General features: G+C 34.7%; 2 protein-coding genes across 11 annotated transcripts; both read right to left on the minus strand.

Moving 5' to 3' along the window:
* Positions 1-396: 396 nt before the first annotated feature.
* On the minus strand, positions 397-11,241 carry LOC141711923 (serine/threonine-protein phosphatase 7 long form homolog). Of its 10 annotated transcripts, none has more exons than XM_074514645.1 (9): positions 11,087-11,241; positions 10,440-10,713; positions 10,291-10,365; positions 3,093-3,160; positions 2,611-3,026; positions 1,881-2,525; positions 1,501-1,677; positions 1,060-1,431; positions 397-981 (listed from the first exon to the last, which is right to left on the minus strand). In XM_074514645.1, exons 2-9 carry the CDS (start codon positions 10,535-10,537, stop codon positions 814-816), a joined length of 2,019 nt encoding a protein of 672 aa, XP_074370746.1. In that variant the 5' UTR covers positions 10,538-10,713; positions 11,087-11,241; the 3' UTR covers positions 397-813. The 10 variants fall into 10 exon arrangements, with proteins under 10 accessions (XP_074370746.1, XP_074370745.1, XP_074370744.1 ...); XM_074514644.1 differs by having other exon boundaries at positions 397-778; positions 874-981; positions 1,078-1,677; XM_074514643.1 differs by having other exon boundaries at positions 397-778; positions 874-981; positions 1,060-1,677.
* A 1,443-nt stretch (positions 11,242-12,684) lies between these two features.
* LOC141711924 (strigolactones hydrolase CXE15) lies at positions 12,685-14,668 on the minus strand. Its single transcript, XM_074514649.1, has 2 exons — positions 13,969-14,668; positions 12,685-13,176 (listed from the first exon to the last, which is right to left on the minus strand). The coding sequence occupies exons 1-2, from the start codon at positions 14,634-14,636 to the stop codon at positions 12,876-12,878; spliced, it is 969 nt and encodes a 322-aa protein (XP_074370750.1). The 5' UTR covers positions 14,637-14,668; the 3' UTR covers positions 12,685-12,875.
* Positions 14,669-22,296: the final 7,628 nt, after the last annotated feature.

Consider the following 22,296-nt stretch of genomic DNA (forward strand, 5'->3'; position numbering starts at 1 on the left):
AAGATTAAAAATAATTAGACTAAAATAAAATTCAGCCAAAATTTTGAAATACTACATATCAGTCTACCTAAATTTGTAACCTTTTTATAAAGATTACATAAATTCATGCAAAATATACAGCTTCGAATAACAAGGATTCTGTTTTGTGATTTATAATCCTCAGTGGTCTGACTTTTTATTGAAGTTAGTAGAAAGTAATAAGGGAGGAAAATGGAATAGTAATTTAAAGTTAAGGGGGTTGTATTTTGTGTTTAGTTTTTCAACTATTATTATTTAAGATATATAATGTATAAAAGAACAGATATAAAAAGTTGATCCTAAAAATAAAAAATTCTAAAAATTTCTTCGAACGTGTCGATTTTCGTAGGAGCTCTGCTGACTAATAAACAAGAAAAGAAGGAAAAGGGACAACTGGTACAAAACATTGACATATATCTTGATAATTGTTACTAGCTATGAATGCTACATAACTGCTAAAACTACAAAACAAAGTAAAATGTAAATGAATCCTACTTATGTTTGAGGAACTATTGATTCTGATGCATAAGCCTATGTTTCACTAGTGAAGCTATTCACTGAATTCAGCCATCTTCCGGCCCCTCTTAACAAATCAAGACTGGAGGTCTGGAATGCTTAAAGGAGAAAGAGAAGACTTGAATGGACCAAATGGTTCCAAGGCCTTCGCCACCTTTCAGCAAATCAAAGATTTCCTCTCTTTAGCGCCAGTTCTAACCATGCCTGACCCCGAAGAGGCTCAGAATCCTCCTCTAGCTCGAGACTGGAATGTAACACAAAAAAAATAGCCATCCTATTCTAGGAGAAATAATTATCACAAAATAGGAAAGTAAATGCAAAGAATGATTGAAATCTAACCAACTCATGTCGAAGCTTTGCCAACTTCTCTTCAGCAGCATCACGATCCTCTTTCAATTTCTTATATTCAGATTGATTGATAAGGATCAAGTCCGGTCGGTGCTTTGCCTAGAAAAACAAGATAATAGGCTGAGAAAAATCATTCAAACATGACTTAAGATAACGAGTTTCTATATTAGAACCCACTCTCCAGTCGTCCAAGACCTTTCTCGCAGTGTCAAGTCCACCAAGATATGGGTTCACATTAAGAATTCTCCCAACTGAAGCAGTTGTAAACCACGAGGCGTATTCCATTCTCTCATTGACGAGATTTTCAGCAGATGTCCCATTCCATACATATTTATTCTTAACACGATCTTCCCACGTTCCGTACATCATCTGTGGAGGATCAAGGGGAACTCGACAGGGGAAACCTAACTGCCGTAGACACCTCTCCCCGAGATAGTACTCCCAAGTGTCGATGCTCTGAAATGCAATCCTTTTCTTCGCAAGGTTGATTGTGGACTTCATAGAACGGGAGCTATATTCTGCACTGGCCAAGTAAGGTTGCCAGGTCACCTGAAAATAGAAAGTAAATATAGAGAAGCAAAACTGAAAATACAAGTGAAACACCAGATGATCACCAACTTGGGACTCTTCAACACATGCCAATTGACAGCGGGAAGCAATAAAGTTTGGACTAAATAACTGTGAAGAGTCGTTGTCGCTAGGACGTTTTAAACAAATCCAGCGATTTGCCCTCGGAAAGACATTATTTGCAGGGTCCTTCGGGCGATTTATATCCAGGTACTCAAAAGCCCAGAACTGAAACAAGAAAAGACAATGAAATTGACATCAAACATTAAAGACAACCAAACCTTCCAAACATCCCAAAACAAAGGAGATAAGAAAACTATTACGCTCTTCTTTCCATAGATATTCTCAACGTTTTTTATAAAAGTGGACAATATCTTATCTTTGAACAGGGAGAAATAAACAAAAAACTACAGGGCAAAGACAACATGTACCGGAAGAAACTGCCAGAATGCTGTTAATGCCCCTATCTCTGCAGTAACCTTTCTTCTCATTCCAGCGAGGAAAGCTGCAAATGTCATTGCCCCCCAATCATAATTTCTCACTTTATCTATTCTTTCCAGACACTCCACGAGCTTATGACTAATTACGGAACGGTTGTTGTTAAAGAAACAACTACCGATAACATAAAGGAACAATCGGCGAAAAACTTTTTCCTTCACTTCACCAGTAGCTGGTTCATCCTCCAACTCTTTTTCTGAAGGAATAATTTTACTCAAGCCAATCTTATTGTCCACAATAGCTTCTTTGCCAAATCCAAGAAGTTCTAGAGCCCTATCCATACTGATGGGCTTGACTCCTATGCTTCGACCTCCAAAAGGCACACCAGTCACCATTGTCCAGTCAACAGGAGTTGGACCAATCTCACAGCTTGATAAGTGAAGGGTATTTGTCTTACCGAACCATCTCTCCAACAAGGCCAAACTGTATGCTACTGGAACCTCCACTGGTTCGATCTGAAGAAAATCCCCAAAACCAGCGGTTATAAAAAGTTCTTTGTATTGATCATTTGCCTTGCGATACAATTTTACTGCATTACACCAAGCACCTCGACAGTAAAGATTTTGTGTAGGGGGGCCCTGCACGTTGCAACAAAATTAATTATGTTTCTACTTCAGAAAGGCAAAGTAGTTCCAAGAAGGAACATATAGCGATATGCCTTACCCGTCCCACTCTAGCATAGGCCGAGAGGTGATACCCTAAATCACTGAGAAGTGGTGTGTCAGGGATGGCTCTCTCTGCGGGTGTCAGGTCTAATTCAAAAACCTTTTTTCTCCTTTGCCCCTTGGGCATAGCATTCTCCGCAGCTGTGCCATGCTCCCCATCAGCTGTAGCAAGTCTCCTCCGATTTCCACGCCTAGTATTTCCCCGTCTTGTATCAGGTTGTACAGTAGGGAGTGTCAACTGCTTTCTACCCCTGGCATTTCCCTCAGTAGTATTCTGTTCTACAACTGCTGCAGGGACTGTCCTCCTTTGCTTGGTAGGCCTATTATCACCTGCACCGGTATCTACATGGGATGTAGGCGAGCTAATTTTAATACGCGGCTGTCTTTGAGTCCCTCGTGGTCTTCCTGTAGTTTCTATAGGTTTGGTATTACTTAAAATTAAGGAAAAAAAGTTGGCAAAAAAAGGAAAACAAGAAGTACCAGTAGAAGTTTGCTGAACACAATTACCACGCTCGCAGTCATTTAAAATGGTTGCAGAAGACATGATTCTATGACAGTAGAGAAGTTCAAGATCAATTAAACATAATCCAAGAGAAATCACAGCACCCCAATTATTGATCTAACTGAAAATACATTTATACCTACATAACTATATATACATAGGGTCTTATTCCACTTAAAACAAAATTAAACTAGAAACTGGAATCAAAATTCTGTTCACTATTTTATACCGCAGACATCACTCATTTATACAATGTCGATCACTAGTTACTACTAAAAATCATCAAAATTTGTTTTCATTAGGAAATTTGCCTATGGTAACTATTGATGGTTGATTGTTGATGGTCAATGGTGGTGGCTGCAAGTGATGGGAGGAGGGCGGTGATGGTGACAAGTGGTTGATAATAGCGCCAATGGTGGCCATGATGGTAGCAGGAGGTTCATCATTGCAATAAGGGCAGATGATGACATTAAACAAGTTTTCGATTTCTATACGGAATTTCCCACTCATTATGTAATGAAAACCTTTTTTTATGAAAGCAATAAATAAGGCTTAAAAAGTAGATCAATTGGGACATAGTTTAGCTATTTATTCTATATTAACGTACTCTATGGAAATAAGAGTTCTACTTTTTCTAGTGGCCTTTGGCACGGCGCCATCGCCCTTTCGCTTTATGGGGGGCCAAGGAACGAAACATGCCTGGGTCTCAATCATCACAAATATAACTCTACTTCAATTGTTATTAACTTCTTGTCACAAACAAGAATATTGCATCTTCACTCACTTAGACATAACTTTATTGGATATTAAATCTCAGTAAAAGGGGTTTTACATAAATCATAGCATATCTTATTGTCAGAAAGGGTTTTTCAAAACAATTATGTCAAAACGACAGTATTGAGAAAAGATATAAGTACACACAGATCTAGATCTAGGGTTCTGGATTATTGAATAGATATTTAATTTCTACTAAAAGCAGATTGTAACAAGGAACAAATTCAATGCTACATTGATCTTGAACAAAGATTTGACAAAATAATCACCATATAGACATAAAATTCACATAAGGTATAGTTTTAAAGCTAGATCTGATGCAAAAGATGCAGAGGAAGTGAAAATTACCTTTGAAGTTCTAAAACAAACAATGGTAATAGGATTTTTCGAATTCACTGCCGGCTCGGTTCAAGTTGCGGCTTCCGCTTTACTGCAATCCTTGTTGTCCTCAGCCTGATAGGTTCCTCCGACAATCTATAAAAGACTTATGAAAACCCTCTCAATATATCTTAGACACGGTGTTTATAGAATGACATAATGTTACCCCCGGTCCTACACTACTCTACTAAAAAAAGAGCAAAAAATTAGTATCACAACACTCCTTTTTGGTTAATACGAAAGAATAAAAATGAAATTAATTCCTAAATTCTTAAGCTCAATAAGCTAACCATTGTAAACCGGGTATAATTTGATTTTTTGCAATACATGCCTTAGATACCGTTGTGTATGTGTACTTTCTTGTGATACAAAATAAAAGTAAATACATAACTGAAAAATATAGGAAAAATTTTATATTTATGTATTTTTTACAAGTATATATTGAACATACATACATACATATATAGAGTGAGTGCTATTCCACTAGAATTATTCTTATAATGAAAACTAAAAATTAAAATAATTTTTCTAAATCATGTCGAAATATAGCACATATGGTATGCAAATTGATCGTTGGGAGATGGAGAAAAATACAGTGAAGTCAGATTTTAAAAAATAATTACCACTTGATGGGAAAAATCAGATTAAAAACGGAGGGGAAAAGTTGAGATTGTGTGTGGGAGGGTGTAAATTAATTCTGTGTGGTGCCCATAGGGGAGCCATTAGATTAGATTGATCTAGTGGCTTAGATTAGTTTCAAGTTTTCATTTTAAGGTTTATCTCTATTTGAACAAATGCCTATATATATATTATAGATATAATCTGGTGAGAACTTTTTAAAATGAGAACCGTGAGAATCGGCGATTTCTATAGTTGAAATTGGTGAATTTTTTAAAAGTTCAAATTTTGAATTCGATAAATTGGTTATTTTGTGCAAACCAAAAATTTTAAATTTTAAAAAAAATCACCAATTTTAACCTTGAAAATCACAAGTTCTCGCAATTCTCATTTTACGAAGTTCTCAGTTGAGCAAAAACCTATATATATATGCAACTGATCAAATAAAAACTAAACTTACAATAAAAATTAGAATATAATCTAAGTCATTAGATCAATCTAATCTAAAGGCCCCCCTAAAAGCACCACACCCAACTAATCTGCACTCTCCACACACAATTTCAGCTTTTTCCCTTTGTTTTTAATTTAATTTTTCTCGTCAAACGACAAGTTTTTTAATCCGACTTCACTGTATTTTTCTCCATCTCTCAGCGATCAATTTGCATACCATATGTGTTATATTTCGAAGTAATTTAAAAAAAAATTGGTTTCTAATTTCTATTCTAAAATTGGTTCCTATAAGAGTAGCCCCCTATATATATTTATCATTTTGGAAAAAATATTATCATTAGAAAATAATAATTTATTTCGTGCACTGTCATGTCATGTACCCAAAGAGTAAACTCAAACACAAACACTAAATGAAATCTGAGTTAGAAATAACATTAGTAATTATTTATAGAAAAAAAAGGAATCTAAAGTTGCCTTTAGATAATTTCCCTAAAGTTAAGTATGTAGTTCATATACCAGCAGCGTTCTTAACTTCAGAGGATGTTAAGGAAAGCTGGAATAGACCAGTGGGGGAAAAAGTTAAAATAAACGTTGATGCAACCTTGTTAACAGATCCAGATAGGTATGCATTTGCTTGTGTCGCAAGAGATGCAGAAGGTGCGGTTTTGGAGGTGATTTCTTGTTGTCGACCAGAGAATGTTGCTCCAGAGATGGCTGAAGGGACGGGGGGTGAGGGAGACCTTGAGCTGGGTGAAGAAGAAATTATGGAAAAAGGTGGTTGTGGAATCTGATAGTCTTACAATGGTGTGCAATCCATTCGAAGTTCCTTTTCTATGCTATCATACTTCGGTAGCATTATAAATGAATGTAAGATTATATTGGAAGACATGCATGATGCTTCGGTATTGTTTATTAAACAGTATGCTAATAGGGGTGCTCATTTCCTTATGAGAGCATCCTATTTTGTCGCTGATCGTGTTATTAGGAAGGAGGATATCTCCTCTGAAATTCTTGATGTAATATTGAATGATTGTCGTTAATAAAAGTTTTGGAGTTTCAAAAAAAAGTATATTAAACAGTGTCTTTTGATCTTTTAATAAATCATCCAGACTTATATATTACATTCGTGTAATCATTTATCATGTTTAAGGTTAACTTTTATCTTGAAGTTTTTAAGGTGCCATGCACATGGTACATACAGTACAGGGGTAGATTTGTGAGGTTTGAATTTAAATGCTAACCGAAAGCAAAATAGCAGAGTATAACGTAGTTAACTTTAGAATATTACCTAAAGATAACTTTAGGTTCCTTTTACCCTTTTTAATAATATTAAGCTTAATTTTATGATTATCAATTTGTTTAGCAATTACATGTGCATTTTCAAAATTTGATTAATGTGCATTTTAACATGGATTTAAAATTTAAATTATGTGTTTAGTTAATTTTCACTATATATTATATAATAATAGAAAATTCCTAATCATTATCGCATTTAAGCGCAAGGTTATATGGTTAGGCACCAACAAGTAAGTTGGCTATGTATATAACAAAGGTTGATACTTAAATTAAATAAATAATCGCTACGTTAAATAAGAAAAAGAAAAGAAAAGGATGAGACATTCCCTGAATAATAGCCAAACATTCATTTCAATACTAAACTAATTATTAAGAGATACTTACATGTATTTTTAGATTTAAATATCTATAAAAATATAGGAAAAAGAAACTATATGTACTAATATTCAGGGGGAGACTTTAGCTTGTCCTATATTTATCTAGATTGGCCAACATACAAAGTAGTATTAAAATATTCAACTATGAAACTGGAAATTACGTGTATATCGGTAAGGTGCTGTTAAAATTGGGAGGAAAATTTAGTAAACACATTTTTTTGCAAAAAGTACAAATGGTAAAGTAAATTTTTTGAGAAGTACAGACCTCGTTACAAAGTTTTACCAGCCATATCTTTATATATTCTTTTTAGTGGATATAGCTTGTCATGGATTTAAAATATATAATATTTTCGTTACATTAAAATCAATAAGTGGGAGAAATAATATGTATTAGATAATTTCATACTTTTGTAACTAAACTCTTGGATGGGTGATGTCCTTATATCGTAGTTGGTATATTTGGCACAAATAAGATGTATATCATAATGAATATAAAAGTTCATTTTCAAGCTATACATGTTATAAGATATTTGATTAAGGAGTGTGATTCGGTATTTTGATGTAAAGATTTTAGTTGTTGAGTTTACCGTTAATAGCTTATACTTGTAGGAAAATTTTTGAATTTCGGTTGCCCTCCTAGCTAGAAATTTGAACCCAAGTAATCATCAGGCACAAACCTGGGCAATCAAAATTCATTTTTCAAACCCAGAATTTTGAGTCCATGTAATCACATCACTGGGCCCAAACCCAGGAGGCAACCTTTATTTATACTTGAAACCAAAAATTTGTGTCCAGATAATCGCCGAGCCCGGGAGCAACCATAATTCAAAAATTCCAAACCCAGGAATTAAGCTCATGTAATCACTAGTCCCAGAATGTAATCACTAGTCCCAGACATGGGGCAACCAAAATTCAAATTTCAAACCTAAAAATTTGAGTCTATGTTATTAGTGGACCAAACCCAAAGGCAACCAAAATTCAACCAATCAGACCAGATATAAAGAACTCTGTCAGAGACTACTCCTGCATCCCCCTTAGAGATAATGAAGGAGTTGAGGGCAACTGATAGTATAAATACTAAGTTGGACCCGATATAACTAGGCCCAATATAAACCCAATACAGATAAAGGCCTAGGAATAAATAAGAGTCCAAATGTTGACGGGTGGCGGCACATCATGGGATGTATCATTCACTAAAATCCAACCCCGTACTAACGATTAAGCAACAATTTCGCCGACATGCTCCCTAACAACTCCTCCAGGCGAGCGAGAAGCCGACATAAGGCAAATACCACCCCCTCCAAAATCTAATTCTTGGTCAATGTATATGACGAGGAAAGGGGGAAAGAGGATCAGAAAATTTGTACACACACTAACACTTAGAAACTGTATGTATAATTTTGATGTTACAGTAGTTTACGCAATAGTGATGATAATCCGACGCATCATTCTATTTTTTTAATTAAATAATAGTTTATATTATTATATTATATCTTTTTGAGTAACTTAAAGTTGATCTCTCAAATATCTTTTAAATAAAAAATATTATTGTTGCAATTTGAAAGCACTAGACATAAAAAATTTAACAATTTTCTTTACTAATAAATTAATAAAAAAATAACGTGTACTATTGAATTTTTAACATGAGTGTGTGTTACTTTTTTTTATAATAAATATATGAAAAATCATAGTTTTAAATTAAAGTTGATCTTAATTATTTAAAAAAATAAAGCAATTTTCTATAAAAAAAAATGAATACAATTTATTTTATATAATTCTATCAATAAAAATCTTTGTTCATTTTTTTTTCAAATTTAACAAAAAAAATTAGATCCAAAAGATTTTATTATACCAACTTTAACTCACACAAAAAACTAAAAAATAAAATTAAACAATAATATAAATAAATAATCAAAATAAAATAATCATATAAAATAATCATATAAATAAATAAACAAACAAAATAAAAAAATACTAAAATAAGTAAAATGTTGAGTCACGTGATCAGCACAAACCAGCCTTAATCCTAAGTACTGAGAAAAATTTCCGCGATATGTACACGTGCCATGGAAACTTTCTTTGGTACGCACTTAATTTTGTTCTAACCCTAGCCCTCCATCCAACAGTTCGGAGTCATATTTTGCATAAGAAGTCCCTCACAAATGATTGTCGGGGACCTAACCCCTTAAGTTATATAGATCATTATTATTTTGTGTTATAAGAGCAAATGCAAGTAGAAGTTTGATTGAGCTGAAGCAAAGCTTTGCCTAGATGAAGTAAATATACATACTTTTAACCTTATGGGAAGGCCCAATTATATTACGAATACACGTAATATAACAAGGTCATATTTTGTTATGTTGAAATATCTATTGGACCAAGAAGTGGATACACAGTATACGTATGCAACTATTCGCAGATTTACAAGGATTATAATATATTTAGCACGTGATAAGGAAAGTTTTGAATTTTGTGATTTATACATGTTAGTTTATTACAAGTAAGAAAGATAATTCTTGTTTCATTGGTAGTATAGAGAGTGGGAGCTACAAAATTCAAATTCTTGTACCCAAAATGTAACACGAACATTAAATTCGTGTCATGTACGAAATTACCAGGTCAAATACATAAATACAAGAACGAACACACACCTTTCTATGAATCTAGCCTAGAAATGAACCATGGTTCCTTGAAAGGTCTCATCAATTATTAATCAGATGCTCACAAAGGGGCTTCCTATCGGTATAATAGCACATGAACTTTCTTATGAACATGTTTGTAACTTGAAAAGCTGAGTGCTTTTATTGGACAAATTTTAGCTTATTTATAGAAGCAAATAGTGTTTACTGTCTTATACTATTCCTAAATTTTGTCTTCCTAGGGTACCAGATTACTAAGATGATCGATCATATTCGAAATATTTTGTTTAAATTTTGTTTCATTCACATGGTCTACTATTGATATTTAACTTAGGAAGTTAACACTGCTATAAATTATACGAAGCAGCCTGTGTAAATACCACAGTTTTTAACTAACATAAAACAAAAGCAATGCTAAGTAGTATCCCCGTATTGTTCGACAAAATTATTGTAACTTTCAACTTTGACATACTCAATAATATCTTAATGTTACAAGGGTACAAAGATGAAGTACCAAATGTTACCAATCCTAAACTTCAGTTTCTTGGAATAAGTCCAAATCAAGAAGCAAGCATCTGACTACTAATTAAATTTTATTATTCCCGAAGAAATACTAACATGTAAGCAACACCATGGTCACTTACCCCAACAATGACATTGCCAGGCCCTCTGGCGTTGTGTCCCAAGCCTTCCAAGTTATCATTCTCTGTGGGTCGGACCTGCAGAAAGAATACGATTTTACAGAGAGCACTCGAGCAAATCCGAAATCAGCAGATGAATTAAAAAAACATACCACAGCAAATCTATAATGACTAGAGCTCCAGCATCCATGGTAATGAGCCCTTCCAGTTTCTCTATCTGTTCACTGGATATAATGACCTCACTATACATCCGTGCAAACAGATAGTCTTCTTATTAATAAGGGGCTCAAGTGGAAGATAGTTAAAAATCTGTTTAAACGGCTCCCATCCACAAATTCAGTCATTTTCGCGCTGAAAGTCCATTTCATAGCAGTAATAAGTAATGTAGCTGATCCTTGGGCCATCACCAAATGACAGCATATTTAACTTCAGAAAAAAATAACCGAATAAAATAGTTATATAAATTATAATTAGAATAGTTTGACAAAGCTACAAATAATTTCTTACTACTATAAATGAGACACGAATATGACTGCCTATAACCCCGAGTTTTCGGAAAATAACCTAATACTTGTTGCAAGAAATAAAAGGGAAAGAGTGTAGGCTAGTAGCACTAAGTTGTAAATTGAACTACACAACAGTCCACACATCCAGATAATATGTGTTATTATCATCAAAACACCAATCATAGTAGGCATACAATTTCTACACATATTTGAAATATAATTTTAAAAGGGGGGTTATTATAGTGAGGAACAGGATATATATACATGAACAAGTAGAGAATCAATACACATACCCTGAAGAGAAAGCTCTCCCAATCTTGTTCTATGAACAACAAATGATGCGACTACATCTATGAAATACATACATGCGGATTGATATTATATAATATCGCCTGTTTATTCAGTTGTAGAAGTGCGCAAAACGAGTTGGGTACTCTGAAACCTGGACTTAAGAGGGAACAATTAACAGATTAGGTAGTTTTCAAAAAAATAATTAACAGATTAGGTAATTTATGTCGAGGATTTATAATTTATTAAATTTAATCACTATATCCTAAAATGGATTAGTTATTGATAGAGTTATTTCCTTTGAATTCATATATGCTTTATAAGTAATATATAGCTTAAAATATTGTAAAATATATTATTTTTAGACAAATATTACTATTTTATTGAAAATGTTGTAGATTGCGTATATTTTATAAGCAGGACATTGCAAAATATATTATTTTACAAAATAAATTTAGTTTGCTAAAACATAAATGTTTATGTTGCAGAACATACATATTGTATATGTAAATATATGAGATTTGCATAATTTTGTTGAAATAATGATGATATTTGTGAAATATATTTTGTAAGATAACACATTTTACAAGTTATTTTATTTGTGATGAACTCTAAGAACTCAAATAAAAAAAGGTGAATTTCATAGAAATTTACTCTATTTATTGAATTATAAATGGCTGTAAAATTAAGAGGGTATCTGGTTCATGGTTAATGAATCCGGTTAACGGAAATCGAAACCTCAATCCCTTATATTAGTATTTGGATTAATAAGTCGCTCATTGAGAATGGAAATTTCATCCACATTAAATGGGTAAATCTTTCCCTACTTATCACTTGGGATCATATGTCATTTCCTTTGTCATTAACTCTCATTTTCTTAGTTCTCATTCTTATTCCTGATTTCAACTAACCATCCAAACCCCGTAAAAACTCCTAAATCATACGAGATTATTTGATTATTTATAAAATTATTTATAAAGCAGTGGTGCCTATACGGAATCCCAAAAAAAAAATAACTATTATGACAATTGTCATATTTTAATTTGGAAAGCATATATATGAATTGAGATGTATCATTTTATTATAATAGAAGTTATCAATTTTCAGGTTACACATTATTATTTGAAATAAAATAACTTCATGAATTCAAGATACTTAACATTTTTCTTATTTAAACAAGAGTTTGAAAATCCTAAAATTAACTTAAGATAATTATTTAAAGTTTAGTGAGCTTGGAATACAAAATTAAGGTGTTATCTTTGTAAATATTTGGCCTCAATTCTTACAAAAATGTCATTTAATTTTTAAATGCAAAATTTTAAATTCTAATAATTTTAAAATTAACTTTAGGAAACTTTTTTTAAAAAATATAAAAATACACGAAACATAACGTCAAACAATAAATTTAGTTATATTTAAGATTTTATACTATACCAAAATTGTATAAAACAATAAATTTAGTTATATTTAAGATTTTATATCAAAATATATTAAAAAAATTAAGTAATAATGTGATGATCTTTGACATCTAAATATTTATTTTTTTGTTGTGGGTATTAAAGTGCTATAATGATATATGTATAATATTTTGTATAACTAGCTTTCTTGACGGAAAAAAAGAAAGTTCACTAGCTTCAAACGCTATATCACTCTCCATAATCGACTAAAACATACATGCAGTGCATCACAGCATAAACTTATAAAAACATATAAAAATTCAACTTGATCGAAGACACAAAAACCATCAAGCACACTAAAACTAAACAAAAGGGCTACTTGGTTTTAAATTAAGGACTAATTGTCATGCATAAACTTGGTAATGAGTTGCAGAAATTGATTAGAGACGTCCGAGTAGGGGTCATTAGTGAAGAAGCCGTGTTGCTTTCCAGCAAACTCTACATAATCAACATTCTTTCCCAGCCCCTTTAATCTCATTGCATAATCCTTAATTCTGTCTTTCATCAGTTCCTTGCCTCCAGCCATTACTAGTATTGGATCAAGCTTCACTGTTTCCAGATTCGGGCTCGCAGGCCCGAATGGATTTGCAAATGGATGGTCTGCTTTTTTCCCCGCTGGCAATGATAGCCTCCAGAACCTGATCATCAAATATATATCAAGTATTAGTACTAATCTCAATTTATGTTTATATCTCTATCAGGAAAAAGATATGCATGCATGTCCACCTTTTCGAAAACTTGAAAAGGGGAATGATATAAGAGGATGCAAAAGTTTAGGCAGTAAGATGTGGTTTATAAGGAGTTTGAAGATATTAATGATCGGTAGGGATCATGAAGGGTCGGTACTCAGTAGCTGTACCAAAATTAATGTTGAACCACCAGAAAATCCAAGTTCTGAACATGATGGTTTGTTTGTTTCTAAGCCTCTGCTGTCGATGTCTGGTTCGATAGCTGCCTCTTTTGAACTATACCCCTCCAACTTTACAATTATCACATCAGCACATGCATTAGTTCAGTGCATGCGTGTGGTCGAAAATCATACCAGATGCCTTGCCCCTTCTTCCGTTCCATGACCAAATAGTTTCGGATCCCAGATTTTTATTTATTTGTCGAGTTCAAAAAATACATTATCTCTCCTATATTGGGACCGGGAAGAATATACCAATTTATCAAAGTTATGTTAGAACTCTTTTATGATCAGAAAACGGAATATTAATTTATTTTTTTGTTAATTAATTACACGTGCACATACCAGGAGTCGAACTCTTGACCTTCCGCAAGGGGGACAAGAGCTCGACCACTGCACCAACCTTTTGTTGGTGAGTTTGATTGGATCATGTAACCTGGGAGTGATCCTCAAATCATTCCAGGTTTCCAATCAAAATGTGAAGAATGCAGTGGCATGATTTTCGTGGATAGTAAATTGTTACCTATCAAGAGTCTCTAAGGTCAAGACTGGCTCTGGCTCGCCCTCTGCCTCCGACTTTGTCCTCTCAGTCCCTCCGAAAAATGGAGCCAACAGAACATACCCGCGCACACGAACAGGACTCAACTCAATCGAACCAGGTCCAAACTGAACTGCTAAATGATGTGCCATGTTGCCCCCAGAGGAGTCACCGAGGACAAAAACCCGATTAAAGTCAGCGCAGTCAAGGAAGGATTTATCGAGACTCTTACACTGAGCTTGATCCCTGAGCCACTCCAGGCCCGTCACAGAATCATCAATTGCAGCTGGAAGCCTGTATTCAGGAGCCAGCCGGTAGTCAGGTGCTACAACCACTGCCTGAAGAGCTGCAGAGAGGCGTAGGCAGCCGTTATGGCAGTTATTCCACGTGCGAGACCCTAAACAAAAACCACCACCATGGAGGTAGTATACAATAGGAAGTTTGGATGTGGCTGTGGCAGACACGGGCTTATAGAGGCGAAGAGACAGCCCGTGTGTTTTGTCGAACACGGAGTCTTGCCAGATGACAGAGCCATCATCTTGGACAGCAATGTTGAGGTTTATAAGGCTATCATCTAACCGGAAAATGAAACCATCGCTATAGACTTGGATAAAACCGTGACAATCTTCTACTACACGAGGAAGAGAGCCCATTTTCTTTGTTTTTTAAGTTGTACGTAAAACTACGAGTTGCCTCCTCTATTTATACACAAAAGAGTTCATACCTACTCTTCTTTTACCGTTTAGCGTTTACTTTACATATATTTACTACTGACTCATTAACAGTTGTTTCCAAAAATAATATTTATAAATAAGAGAAGAGAACAGAAATTTGTGATGAAAAAAAACCACCGAGCGTTATAACAACTCCATAACGACTTGAATATTCGTGAGGGGAAAACCCCTATTAACAAAGTTTTAGTTTATGATTTAAGAATACGGATTATATTCTCAAACTGTTTAAAAATTGAATTTATCTTAGTTCGAAGTGATTAGTTATTCACATAATTATCGTTGTTTTCTGAATTTTTTAACTCAACTTCCCAGGTTACTAAATTAGATGGAATTATTGGGAACTAGTCTCGAACTGTTTGTATTCAATTGTGGATCCATTTAGGCTGCGAGAACTATAGAGCTAGTTATCCCTTTCTACGGACTCAGTGGTTTAACTTAGTTAGCATAAAGTTGAAAGATAAGTCCGTCAATTTCATCAAAAAGGGGAATCGACAGGACTTTGGTACACACAAAGATTTACATAGCTCATAGCTGCAATCTGAAAATAGGAGTTTGTAGTTTTTGGAGGCAGAATATCTATCATTGTTGAGGACTGCAGCAGCAGAGAACGTACAACTTTTTACAATGTTGCTTCGTAATATTACACCTTCAAACACCCCTTATAATAGATACTGGCTGGCCCCTGAGCAAGCAAAGTGACAAAATAAGATAGAAAAAATTGACAGAATTTTGGTGAATACATAGACGTGAACCCAAAGTACAAGGATAACTCTTATCGACAAATTCGGATAGGACAAATACATTATAACTTTAACCTACAACTGTTCACCTTTCTGCTTAGCCCACTATCTATGTGTCTTAATCGTTATCTTTACATCCAAAAGTAAGATTCATTGTTTTATATTGACTCCCACCATATCATAAAGGGGTCCTTCCCATTTCATGTCAGCCCCCATCATTTATTTTCTCGGTCAGGACGGAACATCAAATTTCCGAGTATCATTGAAACTTGAAAATACTTGGGATAAAACTAAACGGTTTATCCAAGGAAGCAGAAGCAATATCAGTGGAAGTACACGCCGAGAAATCGAGGCTGCCTTTCGCCATTGCATACTGTGAATACTCCCTCTCATCCATTTACCCCTGCAATCTTGTTCATATCTTCACAATTTGTTGCACCGATAATATACTATTAAACTTGCGTATTATATAGAATAATAATATAATTTTGAGGAGGTGGAGAATGTGGATATTTTAGATGTTTCCATTAGTCCGCATTGCAACAGCCCGCATACACAACAGTAGGATTCTTATCTCAACATTATCCTATTCAATTCCACGAGTCTAACTCATGCATAAACATTGCGACAAGTGTTCAAAACATCACCCCCCCTTTTTTTAAACATAATTCTTATCCAGACCTCCATACATTAAGCGGATGAGAATAGTTCTCACCACCTTCCTCACAAATAGTCCAACACATAATCCCTCACCCTAGTGTTTTTTAACCCCTTTACTCCTGACTTCTAAAAATGATCAAATAAGATAAATAAAATAGTTTCACTTTTATTCATAATCATATTCCCGAGTTTTTAAAAGGAACAAAAATAAATGATTATAAATGTAAATTTTACATACTTTACCTCTAAAATGTGATGAAAGTATTTTACCTACCGATCACTTACTTTATTTCCTAATAAAAACTCGGAAGCAAGACGTAAGAGTCCGTGTGTCCCTAATATGTCCACTCTTTTCTTATTAGTCGGTTGTTTAATAACCACATTTCATGTCAGTTTTAAAATTAAATAAATGTAAAAAATTGATCACTAGAAAAAGAGAGGATATATTAAGGAATGGGACATTGGATCCGGACTCGTTTTTTAATATTATTTTATTATCTAGAAATAAAACTTTAAAGCAAAAAATGGAATACACATAGAAGCACTAATCAAGTTAATTACCGCCTAAGTGCCTGTCAATTATTGATGATACGATACTAATTAAAAAACAGAGCAAGGATGTTACAGTACTGCTAATTTAAAAAACAGAGCAGCCTCTGCCTCCCCTATCAGCGCTCAATTAGATGATAATGATGACTTTAATTAAAGATTAGAGATTATTTTTACATTGATTTGAGGAGCTGAAAAGTAAAAAACGCTACAAAAGTCGTATTAAGTTTGCTTAATGGAGTTGTTTAATTACAAATGTTACTGTCTGACTGTCATGGTCACAACCCCATGTGAAACCTAATGCAAGTTTTATACAAGTTGAGGATGCCATGCCAATGCCATGCTTATCTAGTGTATATTGACCATTACAAATATGTTCCAATCAGAATCATAGAGCACGTTTAAATCGGTGTTTCTTTAAAATTTAGTCATGGACGAGAAGGATGTATATCCACTACAAATAAGCCTTTTCACATATATAATTGCATAACCATATGTTACATGTAAACCACACTTAAACCTCAGAACCCTTCTAGGACCGACCCTTACTATACATAGTAAGGGGTAACCGTTAAATCGGGAATTGGAGGATTGAGATCACACGTGGACCGCTCCACCGCGGAAATTTCCAGCGGTCCAGTGTAATTACAAAAATACCCCTAGCTCATGGACGGCGGAAAATTTCCGCGATTGGTATCCTTTTTTTTACCTATTCCCTGTCAAACACAGACTCATAACAAGACATAAACATAAACAGCAGCATATAAACACAACACAAACATAACAGCCACATAAAACCACGGCAGAGCAGAAGCAAGAACCCAACAATCCAAAAGCTTAAATCATTCTCCTTTTATGTCATTAAGGTATATATATTCGATTCTTTTTTATTATTTATAGTTTTATTGATATAAATTTATGTATTTATATTGTTCTAGATTTGATTTTGTGTATGTAATTCAAATTTTTAGGGTTAATTAATGTATGAATCCTTGTAATAAATTAACATATGAATCTTAGTATAATTAAATTCGAATTTTTAGAATTTCTAGGGTTCATAATTTGGAATTGATTTAATTCGATTACTAGGATAAATTAGTGTTAATTTAGAATTAATTTAGTGTATGTATAATCGAATTAAGGTACTAATATTTTTAATTTTAATTCGAATTTTTAATAATTTTTAATTCGAATTAAGGTAATAATATTAAATTAGTTTTTTATGGTAAATTTCCAATTGTAATGTAATGAAAAATATGGATGAATTTTTTAGGATAAATTTTGTTAAATTTAGTGATAATTCGGATTTTTAGGATAAATTAGTGTTAATTTAGAATTAATTTACTATATATAAAATCGAAATAACGTAATAATATATTTTTTTTAATTCGAATTTTTAATAATTGTGTATTAAATTATATTTTTTTATTGTAAATTTTGAATTATAATGTAATTAAAAATATGGATGAATTTTTTAGGATAAATTTTGTTAAATTTAGTGATAATTCGGATTTTTAGGATAAATTTTAGGATTATTCATGATAATTTAGTGTTAAATAGTAAATTCGAAATTTAGGATAATTCGAATTATTAACCCTTAATTTATTTATAATTCAAATTTTAGAATTACAATTTTAGGATAATTCGTCATATTTCGTCAAAATTGGAATTTGTAATGATAAATTTAGTGTTAAATTCTAGTCATGTTAGTGTAAAATTCAAAGTTTTAATGATAAAGTTGTATGATAAAATTCGAATTTGTAATGATAGATAAATTTAGTGTAAAATTCAAAAATTTAATGATAAAATTTGTGTTAAATTCGAATTATATTATTGTAAAATGTATGGATGTAATTAACATATGATTTTGGTGATGTTTTTGTTGTGTACGTGGTGGTTTTTTTTATTGTGGTGATTGATGAATTATGTTGACAATATTTTCAGGTATGAATAATTTTGGTGATTTCAGAAATATGTTGTCGGGTCCGAACGCGCATAATGTTATTTGGGATAATCGGTATCATATTAGTGACAATGTTTGGGATGGTGCAGGGAGAGATGAGTTGCAGAGTTATTCGGGGAACAAGTCATTGCACTTGTGGAAGTTAAGGAGACCACAGCATGAATTGCTACACATGCTTGGGTTTGGGATTTTTGCAGACCTTGTTGTTGTCTTGGCTACTGACACTCGGTTGATATCTTCTTTGGTAGAGCGTTGGAGACCTGAGACCAACACTTTCTTCACGAGGCAGGGGGAGATGACTGTTACACTGGAGGATGTAGGGTTTATCTAGGGTTGCCAGTTCAGGGGGATGCACTGACTTGTGGGGTGATAGAGAACAAGGCTGCGTATTTTGCTAATAACTGGTTTGAGCCTTTGACCGAGGAGGAGGTAAATGAGGCTTTGTATCGGAATAACATCAAGTTAGGGTGGTTGTTTGAGAGATATGGTGCACAGAAGCCCGAGAAGAACAATATGAGGGCCACAGTTGTACATACTAAGGCGTATCTGCTATTCCTTATGGGTTGTATCCTCTTCCCCAGCATCAACCGGTCTTTGTTCATGTTCGGTATATGCAACCATTGATTAATATGCGGCAGATTCCTTATTATGCTTGGGGTGCAGCTGTGTTAGCTCATATATACCGGGGTTTGGAGATTGCTGCAAGGAAGGGCAGCAAGAGCATTGCTTGTTGTGTCTGGGTGTTACAGGTTTGGTCTTACGAGAGATTTCCTCGTATTGGCGTGCCTTTACGATCTCCCGGTCAGGAGGATTATCCGGTTGCTGAGGGATGGGCCTATTCTAGTGATACTCATGTCGGGGTTTCGAAGAAGCGTAGGATGTCAAGTCCTCACCACATCTTACCGTTCTGTAGGGGTGAGTTTGATGGTGTTGCTGGTGATGAGGTGGTCTGGAGGCCGTATGCTAGGTTCGAGGATGTTATGGACAGTGAGATGATACAGGCACAGTTAGCTGGGTGCGGTCGAGTTCCCCTTGTATGTTATGACGTGGTCGAGTGGCAGTATCCGGACAGGGTGTCGAGACAGTTTGGTTCTAGTCCCCAGATTCCACGGGCACCGGTGAACATGGTTGGTTACAGGGGGGCTAAGGATGCCACGTTTGCTGGGGAGGATTGGCTGGTGTGGTGGTTTATTGATATTGGCAAATGGGCAAGGTTCTGTTCAGACTTAGATGGACTTGTTGATGACTCGGTAAACATAGCTTCGGAGGCTGATTACATGGCGTGGTATGCTGATATATCTCGTATGCGCATAGGGAAGCCCGATCCACAGCCTCAGCAGCAGTACAAGACGAGGGAGTTGTATAATAGCCTTGATGGATATGAAGTTGTAAGTGTTTTACAAATATGCATATTTCACATTACACCACCACACACTACAAATTTGCATTCACACGTATTTCATCTTGATGATATGATATCCTTGTGGAATTAATGAAAAAATGTTTGCTTGTTTTTGTTTGTAGATGGTTGTCGGGCTTAATATGTTGAAGCAGCTAGATGTTAGGGTTCCTCCTGAGTTTGTGGAGGAGTTTGGGAGGATTTCTGGTACCTTCCTCACACCATTGTCTCGGTTGATGAAGAAGATCAAAGGACCCGCCTACACACCTCCCACATTTCAGAACATAAAACCAGATTTCATTGCACCTTTGGCTGACAACTTTAACATTCCAGTCATTCCTGCCCAGGATGTCGTTGACATGACACAGCCATCCCAGCATGTGTCTTAGCCACCCCAGGCTATTGCCTCATCTAGTAGGCCTGCGAAGCTTGCATCCCGCAGGATGAAAGAGGAGAAGTAGAGTATCACTAAGAGTCTCAGCATGACAAAGAAGAATGCTATATATTCAGATTGGGGATGGGGCTTTGGGATGGTGCCGAGGATTCCCGGTGGTCTTAGTGTTCAGGACTATCACGTCCATGCATCAGCTATGCAGAGTCTGGCTCCAGGAACATGGGTTGATGACGGGATCATATACACTTATATGGTATTGTTCGTTACTCGTTGCTAATACATTTTAGTTGTCTAATACATTTTAGTTGTTGCATTTATTTTAGTTGTTGCATTCATTTTACTTGTTGCATTCATTTTACTTGTTGCATTTATTTTACTTGTTGCATTCATATATATTTTCAGGAATTGCTAAGGAGTCAAGAGGAGGAGATTCACACTGGAGGCATATGGGAGAGGAAACCCATCTATTATTTCATGGATCCCTACTTCATGATTCTTGGGAAAGGACATGTGAAGAAAATTAGAAAAACATCGAGGGTCGGTGGAGATACATTGCAGAGGGCATGGAATAAAGCATTACGTAGTTTTACTGGTTTTTCCAGTGCTACTGTTGGTCCTTCTGTTCTCGAGGCGGACTACATATTCATCTTATGTTTTGTCGGAGATGTGCATTGGGTTTTGTTCATGTTCGGTACTAGACGATTTGAAGGTCTTATCATAGATTCAATGAATGACGAGCCGGATTATCGTGAGGATATACGAGTGGTGGTATGTTCCTCTACTATTACTGTATTCTATATAGTCCTTACCAATTGTATATTATATTCATTCTCGGATCATAATTTCATTGCAGTCATGGTTGTTGCCGAGGCTATTACATATGATACACCCAGTCGACGGGCGTGACCCTACTTCAGCCGAGGTCCTAGCTCTACCGTCCAGGCCAAAGCAGCGAAACTCTAATGACTGCGGTGTTTATGTGATGAAGTACATGGACTACTTCACACAAGGATATGACTTAGCCGAGGTACCGAATTGGTCGCAGGAGGAGGTGGATACCTTTAGGTATCGGATAACCAGGGAGATTCAGCTAGGGAAGGCAAGGGGGGTTCCAGAGATTCGTATGCGTAGACGTCACGAAGTTTCGTAGTTGAATTTCATCTGATTTTAGGTATTATGTAGTTGGATTTCATTTCATTTTAGGTTGTCGGATTATGTAGTTGAATTTCATTTGATTTTAGGTTGTTGAATTATGTAGTTGGATTTCATTTCATTTTATGTTGTCGGGTTTTATTTGGTGTATTTGGTTTGTTTGGTTTGACGTAGTTTAATTTTGTTGGATTTTTATTGTTTTTTAGCATTTTGTATTGTTGTGGATTTTGGTGGTTTTTTGTGGAATTCGGTGGATTTTGGTGGATTGTTGTAGGTGTTGGGATTGTGGAATTTGGTTGTAGGTGTTGCTGAATTTTGGTTGTGAATTTTGGGATGGTGCTGCTCTGTTTTCAATCTGCAAAAAAAATTCACAAGCCCCAACCGCGGAAAATTTCCGCGGTCCCTCTCTAGTTCAACCGCGGAAAATTTCCGCGGTCCATGAGTTTAGTTTTCTGCCTCTAAAAACAGAGCAGAACACAGGGGAAAACAGAGTATGCTAAATAAGCTTCTGTTGAAATTTTTTAATTTTTGGAAGTTGGTCCTAAACTAACTTCCAAACTTCCAAACTTCCAAACCACTCTCAAAAGTCTTAAAACATGGTAATGAGTGATTTTCAAAAATTTTTTTTTTTTTTCATTTTTTACATTAAATTGAAAATTCCATAAAAAATTCAATAAAAGTCAACGTTTGTCCAAATGTTAAAAAAAAACTTTTCAATACAT

Source organism: Apium graveolens, chromosome 3 (assembly GCF_009905375.1).
Source record: "Apium graveolens cultivar Ventura chromosome 3, ASM990537v1, whole genome shotgun sequence".
NCBI classification, from domain to species: domain Eukaryota; kingdom Viridiplantae; phylum Streptophyta; class Magnoliopsida; order Apiales; family Apiaceae; genus Apium; species Apium graveolens.